At 41.6% G+C, this 20,346-nt stretch overlaps 1 protein-coding gene across 1 annotated transcript in view; it reads left to right on the top strand.

Moving 5' to 3' along the window:
• Positions 1 to 20,118, top strand: part of LOC139573574 (protein O-linked-mannose beta-1,4-N-acetylglucosaminyltransferase 2-like) — a 33,291-nt gene extending 13,173 nt beyond the window's left edge. The window contains exon 2 of the mRNA XM_071397193.1: positions 11,509 to 20,118. Coding sequence (XP_071253294.1) covers positions 11,583 to 13,358 — 1,776 coding nt within the window. The 5' untranslated portion in view covers positions 11,509 to 11,582 and the 3' untranslated portion in view covers positions 13,359 to 20,118. The remainder of the gene's footprint in view (positions 1 to 11,508) is intronic.
• Positions 20,119 to 20,346: the final 228 nt, after the last annotated feature.

Below are 20,346 nucleotides of genomic sequence, written 5' to 3'. Positions count from 1 at the left end.
AATGCATAGGCAACGGTAGGCAGGCTTCATCAGCGCGTCACACACCACTTTGCAATGAGCGGAAGACAGTATGCATTTTGAAAACATATATACTTAATTGTTTGAAACCTGAAAGTTTTAATACATATTATGACGTGTAGGTCGTACCTTGCTTCAAAGTAGCCTAGCCAAAATCAGACTATCCATGGAGGCAATTATTTTATATCAACTTTCTTTTATTGTCCATAGCCAAAGGCACAATCCTAGTCATATTAGCAACCCATGCTAGTTGTTGCATATTACATCTCCCCTCTTTTTACATTTCTGATGGATATTTGCATCTCTGTCATAGGAAACCGCTTGGATGTGCAGTGCGCTTTTGACAGGTTTTCCTGCTAATTGCATTATGGAACAAACATTCACGCTATTAGGCTATTTCTTTCTCAACAAGCTGACCAATAGAATAGGTAAACTGTTCTACTATGGGAGATAGTAGATTGACATAGGCTAGTGATTTTGCTGTTCGTTACTTGTCTTGTTGGCTGAGGAAAAGTAAATGTAGTATTTTGGTATTTTATTAGGATCCCCATTAGCTGGTGCAAAAGCAGCAGCTACTCTTCCTGCGGTCCACACAAAACATTAAACAATACAGAATGACATAATACAGAACATCAATAGACAATAACTGCTCAAGGACAGAACTACATAAAAAAAATTAGAAGGCACATGTAGCCTACATATCAATGCATACACACAAATTATCTAGGTCAAATAGGGGAGAGGCATTGTGCCGCGAGGTGTTGCTTTATCTGCTTTTTGAAACCAGGTTTGCTGTTTATTTGAGCAATATGAGATGAAAGAAAGTTCCATGCAATACGGGCTCTATATAATACTGTACGCTTTCTTGAATTTGGGGACTGTGAAAAGACCCCTGGTGGCATGTGTGGTGGGCTAAGTGTGTGTGTCAGAGCTGTGTGTAAATTGACTATGCAAATAATTTGCGATTTTCAACACATGAATGTTTCTTATAAAAAGAAGTGATGCAGTCAGTCTCTCAACTCTTAGGCAAGAGAGACTGGCATGCATAGTATTTATATCAGCCCTGGACAGTTATTCTAACATCTTCAAAGTGCGCAACAGAATTAGGTAAGAAGGACCACACATTGCTGCATCCTCGACTTGCATGTTCTGTTAATATGAATTACCATAATCTAAATGTGATCTGTCATTCTCAGCATTGATACGGTTACGCACCCAATGCATATGGGTCTGGTAAATTTCCGGTAGATTTAAATGCTGCTGGTCAAAATGTCAGGTGCCACATTCTCCTAACGGAAACCCTGCCATGGTGGTATTCTGTTGCAGCTAGTAATATTAATAAAATAATTTTTCACATAAAATCACCCAAAAGACCCCTCCCCCCACTTTGAAAACCGCTGATTTAGTCAGATAAACTAGATTAGATATAGCCTACTTCGTCTGTTGTTCACAAAAACACTTTACACTTTACATTAGAACATGTATTTAGCTACATTTGATGGACTTCAAGGCCGTCTCTTAGTAGTGTGTGTACCGCAATATTATCTGGAGCACCAAAATGTAGGCTAATTGAAGTCATTGTGCCTGAATGGTTATGACAGTGAATGGTGGTGCAACAAATCTTATATAGAATATTTTTCTAGTTCTGTGTTCCTAGTAACAGGATGACCAAGCTTTTTTTAACTTGTTCTGTAATTTATGCATGCTGGTCACGGTTTTTAGAAAGTTCGGTTTTATTGTCAAACAGTGCAGACTTTCCATTACGCTATGTAATCATTAATAATACACTTCTTAAATTGAGACAGTGTTCTGTTTTGTCCTGAGTGCTAGCATCTCCAAATACATCCTACCAGCCTTTTTTATACATCTGTATCATTTAGAATTGAAATAAGGTATTACACAACAGGATATTTTTATATGGAAAGCATCATGGGGCGCCTCTGTACCGGGATGCAAACTAGTCATATTTCGGCGAAATTCGCCGTTTTGAATAAAAAATATGGAACCTACGTGATTCGTGTCAATCCGATGAGAAACGTTTTGGGGTGGGGGGGCTTTGGATGACTACTGGCTGTATGCGAACGAGTGATGCGCGTTTGGAGCAATACTGGCTGTATCCAAGGCTCAGCCAATCATTCACATAACAACAGAATGCAGCACACGACTGAAGAGAGAATAGACAACCAATGTGCTAGTTACAGCATCAGCGCGCACTCTGGAAAGACAGCGGGAGGGTGGAATGGCAGTTTGCCAGTTAATTTACAGCAGGGTGTCCCTGGCCTTGAACGATAACGAAGAGGTAGGTGAGAAACCTGACCACGGAGATGGGGGTGAGGAAGCGAACTTCATGAGCTGTAACCGAAAAACGACTGGCATTTGGAAAGTTTGAGGTGAGGGAGAAAGTGTGGTGGAACAAGTATCACGGGAATACCTCGAATGTTCTCATGCCGGGCATCCTGGTGGTTGGCGGAGTGGCGTGGAGGGGGGTTGGGCAGGGGGATGGAGCATTGTGTTTTAAGACCGGGTTTAGACATTGTTCTCTCTCTTACGTCTGGACGTCACAAGAGAAGGTCACGGTTGTTTTATAGGGTATCCTTCATTTATTTGGCGTGGGCTACGGCCAAACAGTAGCCTGTGTGAAGTTGGGTTAATAAACCGTAAATTTGTAAACTCAAACCTCTGTCTGGACTCTTGTTCCTTTATGATCTAGTCAGGTCATTACAGTATTAACTGGCATACGACTCCTTGTGCAGAAAAGCTCGCGTGAACGCACTCAAATCTTCATTGCTGTGACTTTCTTGCTAGTTGAGATTTCTGGTCACGTTCGGCTGCGTTTCATTACATTTTTTTATATTGGTTTGATGGCGGTAATGTCTGCCGTTTTCGGTTTGGCTATTTGTATTAGTCTATACATAAATCTCGACCAAAATTCGTTATCTCTCCCATGTCTTATTCGACTAGTAGTTGTTCTGAAATGTTTATTGCTTGCCTACATTTTACTCCCTCCTCTGTTTAATATAACACGCATATATTAATTATTAATTTCGGTTGCCTATCCTGACTATTTTCTTGCCTGCCGAAATTCTCCCCCCCCTTCTATCTGGGACTGCGAGGCCTGGCACACTTCAGAATCATTTTGGTAGCTCATTTTGACTAGTAGTGTGTGCCACAGAAAACAAAATTAGAGTATAAAGAAACATAAACATTTATTTTAGAAACATTTTGTAATGTTTAAGAAAATAATGATAATACACAACTATTATCACACAATAACACAAAAACATCACAGAAAGTTAAGTTTGTTAACAAACATTAAATAAGAAATACAAATGTCGATTTGAATAATAAGATATAAAATGATAATAAATCAAATATAAAAAGACAAATAACAAACAAATATTGGAAAGCTGCAACAGCTCGACTGAACATTTAGTCCACTTTAACTCAAGCCTAACCTAGTCCTGACAGGCAGCACAGACATAATCCTCCAATGATGTGATGGTTTGGTTTGGACTGGTGGAACCATCGTGGGCAGCGGTCACAACCAATCTGAAATTTATGATGAAAAATGTAAATATATTAAACATTCAATACATTTTCTTGAATTACAATTATTTCATTATCAGACAAAGTGGATAATGCTACCTCTAGAAATATTACTGCTTATACAAATTCGTACTCCTAAAAATGTGCCTTTAGAAGTGAACAAGCAATTACCCAGTTAGTGTCTTTCTCATTATTGTCCACCTCCCCACAGAAGTGGCACAGTTGGCTCAGGTCATCTAGCAAAACATAATGTCAAGTAGTCTATATATCTTTACATGTATTTTTCTGAGAAAACAGGGAACAAGGGAATAGTGTAGTTTTTTTGTACCATAATTATTTAAATACATGTGTTTTAGTGGCCGTCTAGTCAGAAGTTGGATCACAGATAACCTTGAAAGATCCATATAAATGTTTTTTTTTTAAATCTACAATTATATTAAATTAGAAATTGAACATACCGGTGTTTTGGAGGAGAGTGACTGCTATTTCTTCTCTCATGTTAACATCTTTGTCCATATTTGAAAAGACAATCGACTCCTCCTTCAGAACACATTTAGCAAACTGGGGGAAAAATCTGATGGGCGTTTCAGTTTTCCCCAACAAAATTATGTTACACTTAAGATTCTAATTCGCAAGTATACAACGACACAGCTATAATATAATTTGACAGTTCTGTTTTGCCTTTTAGTCAGTATACTTTCAGTAGGTTAATTGTACATTACTTATACTCTCATACTTACTTTCAAGGCAAAGACCCCACAAGAAGTGACATCTTGTTGGCATGGGTGAGGAAGGGTACCACACGCCCATCTGGAGATATTACACCCCTTCTCTCTCAGGGATGATCTGAACATGTATGTTAATAAAAGTACAGCATTTTGGAACACTTTATTGATTACAATATAGAGATTAATAACAGAAGGGAATCTGAGAAGGCAGGGATTCCAGCAGGGTGTGAGTTGAAGTAGTCAAATATGGAGCTGACAAGGGCTGGAATGTAAATGACGTGATAATCATTATCTAACATCTGAGAATGGGCAGGCATTTCCTTGGATGAAGAGCATCTCCGTCTTGCTGATTATGTGCTGTCATCCAGGTGAAAATGTCACCTGTATATCTGATGTAGGAAAAGAGATAAGAGATAAGTTGAGTGTCCTGTGCATATGTACTGTGTATGTGTGTGTATATATATATATATATATATATATATACACTTTTTTCTATTATTGTGGTTGAGGGGTGGGGGGAGGTTGATGGTGGAGGTGCTGGGGGTGTCCTATTGAGGGCGAAGGGACCTATTGGGGAGGGGATTCTTCATGGAGGCACATTGTCATAGTTTTGTTTATTATATTGTTATACATTTATTTATTTAAAAAAAAATTCTATTATAACAGTTTACTGTGATTATGGATATGTACTCATGTTGACTTATATATTTGAACTTTTTTGCACAGAGTACAAATTGTATTATTATTATTATTTTATTATTACTACTTTACCTACATTCTTAAAAACTCAAACAGAAAAAGTTTAAAACAATGTAGGAAAAGCCATAAGAGGGAAAAGCACGATGGGATGGGGGATTGAGGGATGGGTAGAGAGAACAGTAGAGGGCTCTGAAAACTATTATTGCTGAAATAACCACTTCCTTTTGTGACTAGTCTAATAATTCCTGTGGCACACATCAGAGGGCATGATAGGTCACCAAAAATGATTCTGAAGTGTGCCAGGCCTTGCAGTCCCAATGAATAATTAATAATGAATGTACAGTGTGGAGAACAAGTATTTGAAACACTGCCGATTTTGCAGGTTTTCCTACTTACAAAGCATGTAGAGGTCTGTAATTGTTATCATAGGTACACTTCAACTGTGAGAGTAAGTAATTAATTTGCATTTTATTGCATGGCATAAGTATTTGATCACCTACCAACCAGTAAGAATTCCGGCTCTCACAGACCTGTTAGTTTTTCTTTAATAAGCCCTCCTGTTCTCCACTCATTACCTGTATTAACTGCACCTGTTTGAACTCGTTACCTGTATAAAAGACACCTGTCCACACACTCAATCAAACAGACTCCAACCTCTCCACAATGGCCAAGACCAGAGAGCTGTGTAAGGACATCAGGGTTAAATTGTAGACCTGCACAAGGCTGGGATGGGCTACAGGACAATAGGCAAGCAGCTTGGTGAGAAGGCAACAACTGTTGGCGCAATTATTAGAAAATGGAAGAAGTTCAAGATGACGGTCAATCACCCTCGGTCTGGGGCTCCATGCAAGATCTCACCTCGTGGGGCATCAATGATCATGAGGAAGGTGAGGGATCAGCCCAGAACTACACGGCAGGACCTGGTCAATGACCTGAAGAGAGTTGGGACCACAGTCTCAAAGAAAACCATTAGTAACACACTACGCCATCATGGATTAAAATCCTGCAGCGCACGCAAGGTCCCCCTGCTCAAGCCAGCGCATGTCCAGGCCCGTCTGAAGTTTGCCAATGACCATCTGGATGATCCAGAGGAGGAATGGGAGAAGGTCATGTGGTCTGATGAGACAAAAATAGAGCTTTTTGGTCTAAACTCCACTCGCCGTGTTTGGAGGAAGAAGAAGGACGAGTACAACCCCAAGAACACCATCCCAACCGTGAAGCATGGAGGTGGAAACATCATTCTTTGAGGATGCTTTTCTGCAAAGGGGACAGGACGACTGCACCGTATTGAGGGAAGGATGGATGGGGCCATGTATCGTGACATCTTGGCCAACAACCTCCTTCCCTCAGTAAGAGCATTGAAGATGGGTCGTGGCTGGGTCTTCCAGCATGACAACGACCCGAAACACACAGCCAGGGCAACTAAGGAGTGGCTCCGTAAGAAACATTTCAAGGTCCTGGAGTGGCCTAGCCAGTCTCCAGACCTGAACCCAATAGAAAATCTTTGGAGGGAGCTGAAAGTCGGTATTGCCCAGCGACAGCCCCGAAACCTGAAGGATCTGGAGAAGGTCTGTATGGAGGAGTGGGCCAAAATCCCTGCTGCAGTGTGTGCAAACCTGGTCAAGAACTACAGGAAATGTATGATCTCTGTAATTGCAATCAAAGGTTTCTGTACCAAATATTAAGTTCTGCTTGTCTGATGTATCAAATACTTATGTCATGCAATAAAATGCAAATTAATTACTTAAAAATCATACAATGTGATTTTCTGGATTTTTGTTTTAGATTCAGTCTCTCACAGTTGAAGTGTACCTATGATAAAAATGACAGACCTCTACATGCTTAGTAAGTAGGAAAACCTGCAAAATCAGCAGTGTTTTTTTCTCAAGACTTGAGTGTCATTGCAGTAAAGTCTAGTCAAAAAATAACATTGGATTGTTTTCTTTAACATTTTTTGCTGTGAGTTAGGTTCACATTAACCACTTTTTATTTTACACACACAGAATGAGCATGTAGATCATATTCTTTTGTTGTTTAATTTGTTAAAACCTGCATTTCCCCCTAGCAGTGCAAAAAATAATAATCACCTTTTATGGCCCTCACCCGATTGCATCCCTGCTCTGTAGGGAGAACACTGGAGAGCTGAGCAGTGGAGTTTGATTCACATTTTCGCTCACAAAAACGTTCAATCTCAAGCCTGAAACCTCAACGGCTCGGTGCAGTGTTAGCTGAAGATGGTGCCATGGAATTGCCTGCTAATTTATCACAGAGGCAGGCTGACCTTTGGAATGCCCTTCAGTACTTGGCACAGTGGAATTGCAATAGGCCCTGCACGCATCCCTGTGGGCCGCCTGTGTGCATCGAGGAGAATTAACACTCACCACTGGCACTGGCACCATTGCCCTTGTCCTCATGGATTGGAGGGCAATGCTGCTTTAGGTCTTCATGCTGTGACATTTAAGCAGCAAAACAATGCATTGAGCACTATTAGCCTATTAGTAAAATTAAGTGGTATTGTCTGAATGGCATACCAACTTAAACGCTTGTAGGAATTGGTTAAATGGGTAGGCTAAAAGGGAAAGCTGAGGGGAAAGCTGAGGGGTTTGTGCAATCTGCCTATACAGGTACATTTAAAATCTTAGAAGTAATTTCTGGACCTAAATCCCATGTAGGGGGCTTGGTCAAACTTCAGAGGAACCATGTAGGTAATTATCTTTTTTTAGGGACAGCCAGAGTTGCTTCCCAAATGGCATCCTATTCCCCTTGTAGTGCACTACTTCTGATCAGGTCACATCAAAAGTAGTGCACTGTAAAGGGGATAGGGTGCCATTTGGGACACCGTGTCCTCCTGATGACACCCAGGTCATGAAGCCTATAGGCCCAACTGTCAAGGTCACCAGCAGTGTCTAATTATGGGCTTTAGCCCCCTGTCAGTACAATATGGATCAGTGGGCAAAGGTGAGTTAACTAAACCTGTCTCCTCTGCCAGTGCCCTTGGCGAATGGCAATCCTAGTCAAACATTTGGGGAGAGGAGAAAAAAGGAGGCCCGGGTTTGGATGACAAATGAACAATGGGATTCACTCAGTTTAACTTCAAATGTAGTGCAGTTCACATATGAGTATTATGAGTACAAATACGTCTGCATTGCTATCATATTGTATCTATAGATGGAGATAAGGGCTTCCCCAATACTTTTCTCACCTGAATTAGTATCATGCTCTTTTGGTAAACTAAATCTCAAGTCGTAATGAAAACAAGTGGAAAAAGCTCTTGTGTAACTGATCTTTTTCCTGTAACTTAGCTAAAACTGCAGGGTATTACCACAAAGACTGAGCCTACTACTACCACTGACATATTGTAGCCTAGGTATTTGGATGTCAAAATAGCCTGAGGACTTTTTAGCCTGCCTCTATTGCAGCATATGAGAGCAGATATGGAAAGAGAGAATGAGGGCAGCAAGAGAGAAAGTGAAAGAGAGAGCAGGGAGGGAGAGATGGAGCCATTATGTCTTTGTTCAATCCGGCTTCTTCCTCCAGGGCCCTTGGCTTGGCTGGCTGTTAGAGGAGAGATAGTCCGGGGCTTTAGGAGAGTGTAAGGCTGGCTGTGTCCAATGGGCCCTGGTCAAAAGTATTGCACTAAATAGAAAATAGGGTGCCATTTGGGATTTAGACAGAGTCAGGCCAGAGATACTGGAGTTCATTATGAGCTTAGTCTGGAGAGGAGAGAGAGACAGGAAGACCGTGGGGGGATGGCTGCTCTCTGGGGATGCTAGTGGCAAAGGAGGATTCTCAAGGAGTTTTTAGGATAGAGTGATTTGACCCAAGGAGAAAATGAAGAAATCAGAGGTGCATGTGTGTGTGTGTGCAAATATGTGTTGGAAGTGGCAGTGACCTTTCATTATGTTTCCATGATATCTGCTGTATGAATCTTGTGCTCCATAATGTCTGCTGCTCAAAGCATTAGAGGCATTGAGGTAGGGCTAAACTTATTTTACTTAACCTGGGATTGAAGGATAGGCCAGCATCCCGGAGTCGCCTCTTCACTGTTGACGTTGAGACTGGTGTTTTTGCTTTGTCATTATGGGGTATTGTGTGTAGATTGATGAGGATTTGTTTGTTGTTGAAAAGGTTAAGGGGTCTGAATACTTTCCGAAGGCACTGTATTTGCTTGCTAACAAGGTAGAACAGTTGAACTTTTATGAATACACTCTCCTGTCTGCCTCCAACTGTTTGAACAACATTTTGTTCATTAAGTTTAGATGTTGAAAAAAAATAAAAAATAAAGTGGCCTACCTGGATAAGATGCTTATTCTCAGAATGAAAACGAGTTGCTAATTCCTTATATAAATGCATATTTTTATGCTCATTGCACATTTATAAAACATAGACTAGATGGCTAGCACATAAGTCTGTGGCTAAAATGCTGCTAGCGGTATGTGGTACCCCGCCTGACAAACAGCATTAATTGATTTCCCACAATCATGTTCATTGATACTTCCATTTTAATAGATAACTAGCTACTCTAAATTAGCAAACCAAATGCACAACTGTAGAGCATTTAGCGCTGCAAAACACAGCATCATATGATGCAAAATTCATCATATGGGCCAGATTTCTGTATTTTGAAAGTTACATATCTTGAAACCTTGATCGCTGACATGCAAAACATTTTGGGACTATATCAACAATGGACTAATGAAACAAATACCAAAAGATAGTTTTGGGGTGTAGTTTTCCTTTAATAGTTATAAGATATCTAGCTGGCAAACATTTAGTTGTGAATTCCATACTTTAACTAGATCACCTGGCACGTGCTGATCACCTGGCGCGTGCTCACAAAGCTCCGATCTCTTGTGTGCTTCTAAACAAACGTGACTGGGGACTACCGGTAGGCCTAAACTTCACAATGAAAAATAATCTGACAGGTGAAATGAAGAACGTGATCTGCTTTATTTCCTAACCTACTGCACAAGTTGACTGCAGGTATTTACTTAAAGTAGCTAAAAAATATTCAAATTTATATTAAAAATAAATAGTTTCAATGATATTGAAAAACCATCCCGTAGCTATTACCAAATACTCTGGAATACGGCATATACAGTATACCGACCAAGCCTACTGCAGACAGTCGTGCTCCAGGGAGAGGAAGGGAGTGTATTTAGTGTCTGCAGCCCAAAGTTGAAGGTTAGGGAGATAGTCCGTAGATTCTGATGAATATTATAGATGCCAATGACTACGCTAACTCTCTTGACTCTTCTTTTTGAGTATTGCTAAGTTATGCTGATATAAAGCATATTTTAAATTAATTGATTTTGTCTCAAACCTGTATGTTATTTACACACACTCAACTTTTTTATACTGGAATAATTATATTATTTTAATCTCAGCCGCTATTATGGAAAGTGATATTTATAGTATCCCAGGCAGAGGCTAGCCTACTGAAACATTTGTTCTTGTAGCAGTCAACCTTTAGATGACTATTTACCCACATAGTCTGGAAGCAGCTGCTTGGGATCCCAAAATCTGTATTCCCAAGATAGTGCACTACTTTTTACTGCAGCCCTATGGGTCCTGGACTGATCAAAAGTAGTGCACTATATAGGGAATAGCATTTAGGACGCAGTAGTCTGTCTCACCACATGACCTGTTCTCTCAATATGCAGATTAGTGTAGTTTTAAGAGGAACTTTTCTTTTCTCCTTTCTCTCCTCACAATGTCATTCATCAAGACATAACCAGGAGGGGAGTGTGATTTGAGGTTCTAGGAAAGCCTGTGCTTATCCACAAAGGTAAACAAAGGATACGTCCCAAATGGCACACTTTTCCCTAGCCTATACAGTGCACTACTTTTGATCAGAGCCATATGGGTCCTGGTCAAAAGTAGTGCACTTAAAATGAATACTTTGAGGTTTTGGCAAAAGTAGTGCACTTAAAATGAATACTTTGAGGTTTTGGCAATGAGGCCCTTTGTCTACTTCCCCAGAGTCAGATGAACTTGTGGATACCATTTGTATGTCTCTGTGTCCAGTATGAAGGAAGTTAGAGTTAGTATTGCGAGCCAATGTTAACTAGTGATGTTAGTTCCCATAGACTTCCAGTCATTGCCTTAACGCTAGATAGCCATTGAGCTAACGCTAGTGAGAAACTTCCTTCAAACTGCACGCAGAGACAAAAAAATGGTATCCACAAGTTCATCTGACTCTGGAGAAGTAGGTAAGTAGGCCAAAATCCCTTTATTTGGGACACAGACAAAGGCTTCTCAAAGGGAAGGGGCTCTGAGCCATGCTTTGATCCCTAAAATTTAAATTGTTCTACCGGTATGTAGACCTTCATCAATAGCACTCCAAATAATAGGCTTGCACTTTGTTTGATATTATTTATATGATTACTTTGAGTTTGAATATAATTTGAATTTGGAAATTCTGAAATATATTATGTTCAGTTGGAAACATGATATCAGTAATATGCTAAAAATAATCTCTCCCCCTCCCCCCACCCCTTCTCTCTCTCCTCTCCAGGTGTATCGGCGCCTGGCTAGTGGGAGTCGGAGCATGCGTGTGAGGTCAGAGATCAAATTGGACGTGGAGCTGTGATGCGTGCGGCGAGCTGCAGGATGAACGCGGCGGCCATTCTGAACGGCCTGCTGGTGTCGGTGGTGGCAGCACTGCTCTGGAAGTACGTGAGGCTAAGCGAGCACGCTGCAGTACTGGAGGAGGAGCTGCAGCTGACCCACCAGTCCCAGGAGTTGTCCCAGGCCCGGATAGACTACCACGCTGCTCTGCTGGCCCTCCAGGAATATGGCACCCGTATGGTCTGCACCGGCAAGATGCACACTGATCGCATCTGCCGCTTCGACTACCTGTGCTACTGCACCGAGGCCGAGGAGTTTGTCTTCTTCCACAGCAACTCCTCCTTCATGCTGCCCAACCTGGGGCCCCGGCGATTCCAGCCGGCCCTGCTGGACCTGTCCTCTGTGGAGGATCACAACACCCAGTACTTCAACTTCCTGGAGCTGCCCGCAGCTGCCCTCAAGTTCATGCCCAAGCCTGTGTTCGTCCCTGACGTCACCCTCATCCTCAACCGTTTCAATCCGGATAATCTGATGCATGTGTTCCACGATGACCTGCTTCCCATCTTCTACACCATGCAGCAGTACTCGGACCTGGACGATGAGGCCCGCCTGGTCTTCATGGAGGGCTGGGGTGAGGGCGCACACTTTGACCTCTACCGCCTGCTGAGCAGCAAGCAGCCACTTCTCAAAGAACAGCTGAGGAACTTTGGCAAACTTATGTGCTTCACAAAGTCCTACGTGGGCTTGTCCAAGATGACCACATGGTACCAGTACGGCTTTGTCCAACCACAGGGCCCCAAAGCCAACATCCTGGTCTCTGGGAACGAGATCCGGCAGTTTTCCTCATCGCTGATGGAGAAGCTCAATATCACCACGCGAGGAGGAGAGGAGAGCGCAGCGGAGGAAAAGGACGAGTACATCGTAGTGTTCAGTCGCTCCATCAACAGACTCATCCTGAACGAAGCGGAGCTGATCCTTGCGTTAGCGCAGGAGTTCCAGATGAGAGCGGTGACGGTGTCTCTGGAGGAGCAGACCTTCCCCAGCATCGTCAAGGTCATCAGCGGGGCCTCCATATTGGTCAGCATGCACGGGGCCCAGCTGGTCTCCTCTCTCTTCCTCTCCCGGGGGGCCGTCGTAGTGGAGCTCTTTCCCTATGCGGTCAACCCAGAGCAGTACACCCCTTACAAAACCCTGGCCTCTCTACCAGGCATGGACCTGCAGTATGTGGCCTGGAGGAACATGGTGGAGGAGAACTCTGTGGCCTACCCAGAGAGGCCCTGGGAGCAGGGTGGTATAGCCCACCTGGATAAGGAAGACCAGGAGCACATCCTGGCCAGTAAGGAAGTGCCCAGACACCTGTGTTGCCGCAACCCTGAGTGGCTCTATCGCATCTACCAGGACACCATAGTGGACATCCCTTCTTTACTAGAGGCTCTCAGAGCGACAGTGAAAACCAGGCCCAACCTGAAGAAGGCCAAGCCTGCCAGCACGGTCCACCCAGGCCAGGTCAGAGAGCCCCAGTGCCAGACGTCGGTCCAGGCCACCAACGAGGCCAAGCTGACTGTGTCGTGGCAAATCCCCTGGAACCTCAAGTACCTGAAGGTCAGGGAGGTGAAGTACGAAGTGTGGATCCAGGAGCAAGGAGAGAACACGTACATGCCTTATATTCTCCCCCACCAGAACTATACCTTCTCTGAAAACATCAAACCCTTTACGACGTACCTGGTGTGGGTGCGCTGCATCTTTAACAAAAACCTCCTGGGGCCCTTTGCAGATGTACTCACGTGCAGGACATAATTTGAGTTGATATTTACAGTTTCAAATATGTGACTGCTTGTTCCAGATGATCAGATATTGGGGCTGTGGATTATTGAAGGTGATGCTAGAAAGGTTCTGTATAATTTCAGCCAGTAGTTTTGAAAGTAGCGCTCACGAGCCAATATGGGTCCCAGAAAATGGTGCACAATTGTATAAGACGTCATTCATTTTGTATGACATGTTACGTCCTGCACGATAAATGTATGTTTCCTGCAATTCGTATGATATGTTACGAATTTGTAAGTGCTTAAGATCCCGTTCAATCTCTTTTTAAAAGGAACATCTGTGATTGAGGATCGTCTCCGATTTGAGGATAGTTGATATGATGTAATCTGTATCTAGGATGAGAGACTGTGCTGTTTGATGAGACAACCATGTCCTCACACAGAGGAGAGTGAAATGCAGTAGAAATTCAATGGCATTTAGCATGGGACGCAGGAATACATGAGTCACGATTTAAGGATGCATGGACCTGCAGAAAGTGCTATACAACATGTCTTTTTGAAATATAGGAATTTCCTTAATATACTTATTTATGAGCAAAAATGTATAGTATAAATTCATTTATGTTTTTTTTATTAGTCTTAAACACTGAACCTATCTATACCTGTACTTATTTAAGTATGTAATGCAGGTTTTCAGCAAAGCCCAGGTGGGACTTCAGGATGACTTGGTCTTGGTTTCATACTTATTTGATTGGTTTGTGATTTGTTATACAGTTATCTGATAAATCACACCTTTGTGGCTTAGCCTACCCTCCTGCACAAAGTTGTAGCTTTGTCATGTTGCCTTTATAATTGGCAATTTACATAATTGCAGAATGTTGCCAAAACCTTAAAGGGATACTGTGAGATTCTGGCAATTTTCTACTTACCCAGAGTCAGATGAACTCGTGGGTACCATATTTATGCCTCTGCGTGCAGTATGAAGGAAGTTAGAAGTAGTTTCGCGAGCCAATTCTAACTAGCATTAGCACAATGACTGGAAGTCTATAGGTATCTGCTAGCTGGGTATCTGCTTCAGGCCTGGGCAACTCCAGTCCTCGGGGACCTGATTGGTGTGATACTTTTCCCCCATCCCTAGCAAACACACCTGATTTAAACTAATTGCGTTTTTAACTGAAGCTCATGATTAGTTGACTATTGGAGTCAGGTGTGTTAGCTGGGGCAAAAGTGTGACACCAATCAGGCCCCCGAGGACTGGAGTTGCCCAGGCCTGCTTGCTGCAGATACCCATACACTTCCAGTCATTGCGCTAACACTAGTAGCGCTAGCAACTTCCTTCAAACCACACGCAGAGACATTAAAAGGGTATCCATGAGTTCATCTGACCCTGGGGAAGGAGATGAAGGGCCTCATTGCCAAAATCCCGAAGTATCCCTTTAAGAGCAACCAAAGTGAATTTGAAAATATGATCACCAGTCTACAGTACCATTAAGTATGTGTTATTAGTTGTGATCTGGATTATCTTGTGCTTCATTGAGGCTTTAATATTTGCCATTTACCGTTTTGAACTATTGTGGCCCATGGATAATACATTCTTCCCCTTCTAGATTATTTGAGATATTAATTCAAGGCAGATAAAAACTTTCAAAGAGTGTGGCCAGGAAAATATGTTGCCAGTTTTCTAAAGATGCTGACTAAAACATGCATTATTCATTCAAATGTAGCAGTCTTTTAAGAACAGGGTTCCTCTAAATGAAAATTAAGAGAATCTATTATCATGTATTTATGTGAAAGGTTCTGTTGCTATGCGGTGTGGTCACTAGATATGCAAGGGGTAGTTCTATTTCTTTCAGAAAAACTGGAGCTTCTTTAATCAGTTTTTTTGTCATTGCCCTGTGTGTCAAAAGATAAATACAAAAAGGTTCATGTCACTTCAGTGTCCCCATTACAGCAATTCTGAGTTCAATTGTCCTATTCTTTTTTTATTCAGTCCACACAGTTGCAGAAAATGATCAGAATTCCTTATTTACTATTAATGGGTACCATTTCTGATTGTGATCATTTACATTTTGCGCAGGTTATATGCATGCATAAACTTGTGCTATAATTAGCCTGTGATGCTTTTAATTTGAAAGGGTGGTAATGACTGCTCTGCCCCAAATCAAGCTGGAGGAATAACCCATTCTATGGCTCATCAGTGCTGCTAACCATGCGTGATGTAGGGTTTGTATCCCAAATGGCACCCTCTTCCCTTTATAGTGTACTACTTTTGACCAAGACCTATAAAGGTGAACAGAGCCTAAAAATAGTGCTCTATATAGGGAATAGGGTGCCATTTTGGGACTCAGCCCAAGTCTATATGGTGGTGTGCAATGCTGCCTGTTACTTTTCATTGCCTTGTGGTGTGCAAAACCAAAGTAATGACTAGCTTCCCAGTATGTACCAAGCCCCCAGAGAAAGAGTGCTGATGTAGGATCAGGTCTTGCTGCAGCCCTCCTGTCCTACTGAGCGTATATACAGTACATTGCCTTCAGAAGGTATTTACACCCTTTGACTTTTTCCACATTTTGTTGTTACAAAGTGGGATTAAAATAGTTGAAAAAATGTACAATTAAATCCATCTACAAATAATCTGTAATGTCAAGTGGAAGAAAAATACTAACATTTGTATTAAAAAAAATAACACTAATACAGTATATCTTTATCACGTAAGTATTCAACCCACTTAGTCAACACATGTTAGAATCACCTTTGCCAGCGATTACAGCTGTGAGTCTTTCTGGGCAAGTCTCTAACAGCTTTTCACACCTGGATGGTGCAACATTTGCCCCTTATTATTTTCAAAATTATTCAAGCTCTGTCAAATTTGTTGTTGATCATTGCTAGACAACTATTTTCAGGTCTTGCCATTGCCAAGCAGATTTAAGTCAAAACTGTAACTCAGCTACTCAGGAACATTCACTGTCTACTTGGTAAACAACTCCAGTGTACAGTTGTGGCCAAAAGTTTTGAGAATTACACAAATATTAATTTCCACAAAGTTTGCTGCTTCAGTGTCTTTAGATATTTTTGTCAGATGTTACTATGGAATACTGAAGTATAATTACAAGCATTTCATAAGTGTCAAAGGCTTTTATTGACAATTACATGAAGTTGATGCAAAGAGTCAATATTTGCAGTGTTGACCCTTCTTTTTCAAGACCTCTCCGCCGTGGAATGCTGTCAATGAACTTCTGGGCCACATCCTGACTGATGGCAGCCCATTCTTGCATAATCAATGCTTGGAGTTTGTCAGAATTTGTGGGGTTTTGTTTGTCCACCCGCCTCTTGAGGATTGACCACAAGTTCTCAATGGGATTAAGGTCTGGGGAGTTTCCTGGCCATGGACCCAAAATATCGATGTTTTGTTCCCCGAGCCACTTAGTTATCACTTTTGCCTTATGGCAAGGTGCTCCAACATGCTGGAAAAGGCATTGTTCGTCACCAAACTGTTCCTGGGTGGTTGGGAGAAGTTGCTCTCTGAGGATGTGTTGGTACCATTCTTTATTTATAAAATTGTGAGTGAGCCGACTCCCTTGGCTGAGAAGCAACCCCACACATGAATGGTCTCAGGATGCTTTACTGTTGGCATGACACAGGACTGATGGTAGCGCTCACCTTGTCTTCTCCGGACAAGCTATTTTCCGGATGCCCCAAACAATCGGAAAGGAGCAAATGACTTTACCCCAGTCCTCAGCAGTCCAATCCCTGTACTTTTTGCAGAATATCAGTCTGTCCCTGATGTTTTTCCTGGAGAGAAGTGGCTTCTTTGCTGCCCTTCTTGACACCAGGCCATCCTCCAAAAGTCTTCACCTCACTGTGCGTGCAGATGCACTCACACCTGCCTGCTGCCATTCCTGAGCAAGCTCTGTACTGGTGGTGCCCCGATCCCGCAGCTGAATCAACTTTAGGAGATGGTCCTGGCGCTTGCTGGACTTTCTTGGGTGCCCTGAAGCCTTCTTCACAACAATTGAACCGCTCTCCTTGAAGTTCTTGATGATCCGATAAATGGTTGATTTAGGTGCAATCTTACTGGCAGCAATATCCTTGCTTGTGAAGCCCTTTTTGTGCAAAGCAATGAGGATGGCACGTGTTTCCTTGCAGGTAACCATGGTTGACAGAGGAAGAACAATGATTCCAAGCACCACCCTCCTTTTGAAGCTTCCAGTCTGTTATTCGAACTCAATCAGCATGACAGAGTGAACTCCAGCCTTGTCCTCATCAACACTCACACCTGTGTTAACGAGAGAATCACTGACATGATGTCAGCTGGTCCTTTTGTGGCAGGGCTGAAATGCAGTGGAAATGTTTTTTGGGGATTCAGTTCATTTGCATGGCAAAGAGGGACTTTGCAATTAATTGCAATTCATCTGATCACTCTTCCTAACATTCTGGAGTATATGCAAATTGCCATCATACAAACTGAGGTAGCAGACTTTGAAAATTAATATTTGTGTTATTCTCAAAACTTTTGGCCACGACTGTAGATTTGGACTTGTGTTTTAGGTTATTGTCCAGCTGAAATGTGAATTAATCTTCCAGTGTCTGGTGGAAAGTAGACTGAACCATGTTTTCCTCTAGGATTTTGCCTGTGCCTAGCTCCATTCCATTTATGTTTTACCCTGAAAAACTCCCCAGTCTTTAGCGATTACAAGCAAACACATAACATGATGCAGCCACCGCTATGCTTGAAAATATGGAGAGTGGTACTCAGTAATGTGTTGTATTGGGTTTGGCCCAAATACAACCTTGTATTTAGGACAAAAAGTTAATTGCTTTGCAACATTTTTTAAGTATTCCTTTAGTGCCTTGTTGCAAACAATGCATGTTTTGGAATATTTTAATTATGTACAGGCTTCCTTCTTTTCACTCTGTCAATTAGGTTACTATTGTGGAGTAACTACAATGTTGTTGATCCATCCTCAGTTTTCACCTCTCACAGCTGCTCAAAGGGATATTCAATGTCTGTTTATTTTATTTATATATTTTTTAAACGTATTTAGGCTTGCCATAAAAAAAGGGGTTGAATACTTATTGACTCAAGACATTTCAGCTTTTCACTTTTAATTATACTGAACAAAAATATAAACACAACATGCAACAATTAATAATTTTACTGACGTACAGTTTATAAGGAAATCAGTCAATTTAAATAAATTCATTAGGCCCTAATCTATGGATTTCACATGACTGGGCAGAGGCGCAGCCATGGTTGGGCCTGGGAGGGCATAGACCCACCCACTTGGGAGCCAGGCTCAGCCAATCAGAATTAAGTTTTTCTGCACAAAAGGGCTTTATCACAGACAGAAATACTCCTCAGTTTCATTAGCTGTTCGGGTGGCTGGTCTCAGACAATCCCGCAGGTGAAGAAGCCAGATGTGGAGGTCCTGGGCTGGCATGGTTACATGTGATCTGTGGTTGTGAGGCCGGTTGGCCATACTGCCAAATTGAAAAATGAAATGATGTTAGAGGCGGCTTATGGTAGAGAAATTAACATGAAATTCTCTGGCAACAGTTCTGGTGGACATTCCTGCAGTCAGAATGCTCATTGCACGCTCCCTCAACTTGAAACCTCTGTGGCATTGTGTTGTGACAAAACTGCACATTTTAGTGGCCTTTTATTGTCCCCAGCACAAGGTGCACCTGTGCAATGATCATGCTGTTTAATCAGCTTCTTGATATGCTACACCTGTCAGGTGGATGGATTATCTTGGTAAAGGTTAAATGCTCTCTAACAGGGACTTAAAGAAAGTTGTGCTCAAAATTGGAAAGAACATTTCTGGGATCTTTTATTTAAGCTCATGAAACATGGGACCAACACCTTACATGTTGCATTTATATTTTTGTTCAGTGTAATTTAGAATTTTTTTGAAAATCATTATTCCACTTTGACATTATGCTGTATTGTGTGTAGGCCAGTGGAAAAATCTCAATTTAATTTATTTAAATTCAGGCTGTAACACAACAAAATGTGGAAAAAGTCAAGGGGTGTGAATACTTTCTGAAGGCACTGTATTGTGATCGAAAAGGTTAAACTGTCCTAAATCAGCACTCCTACTCTGAGACACTTGACATGCGGCCCCAGATCTTTCTGTCCCGGGGTTGAGTTTTCAGCAGAGGTCACAGGTTTGAAACTAGTTTGACGGTTTTGAGGCAACAGAGTGGTGACAGGAATCTGACAGGAATCTGTGAATCAACAGCATTGGATTGGGTTTCTCTCTTCCCTTAAAACAGCACGAGTGACACATAGATTGCCAGTGTCAATTCATGGACTTTGCAATGCGTGTATTGGTGTCATAATTTAATGGACATTAATAGTGTCATAATAATCAAGGGATTTAAATGTAGTGCTGACTGGCTAGTATGTGAATATCCTACCCATTGTGCTGTACCCATTGAGGTATCTTACCGATTAACTAAATTCCTCATTAACTGGAATGTATCCGTTTTTGATTGAGATATGTTTCGGTTTGAAAGTCAACTTGGAACTGTTTAAAAAATATATGTTCTCAAATGCAGTTCTGTCAGTGTTGGGATTCAAGAGATTATTTTGAACTGTTCAATGTGATGTTGTATTTTGTGTGTTTGTAATGCTTGTTAGTTTGTGTATACCACCTCCAGTAAATAAATTATATTTGCTAAGACTGAAGTGTGTCAGAAACTAGTGTACATGTATTATGTTTACTATAATGATAAAAAAAATATGTGCATTGAGTAATTGTGAGTTATTGAATAAAACATTATTTTATATACAGTACCAGTCAAAAGTTTGGACACCTACTCATTCAAGGGTTTTTCTTTATTTTTTACTATTTTCTACATTGTAGAATAATAGTGAAGACATCAAAACTATGAAATAACACATACGGAATCATGTACTAACCAAATAAGTGTTAAACAAATAAAAATATATTTGAGATTTGAGATTCTTCAAAGTAGCCACCCTTTGCCTTGATGACAGCTTTGCACACTTGGCATTCTCT

Source organism: Salvelinus alpinus, chromosome 4 (assembly GCF_045679555.1).
Source record: "Salvelinus alpinus chromosome 4, SLU_Salpinus.1, whole genome shotgun sequence".
Classification (NCBI taxonomy): domain Eukaryota; kingdom Metazoa; phylum Chordata; class Actinopteri; order Salmoniformes; family Salmonidae; genus Salvelinus; species Salvelinus alpinus.
The sequence above is the reverse complement of the archived record's forward strand: the minus strand, read 5'-3'. Positions and strand labels throughout refer to the sequence as shown.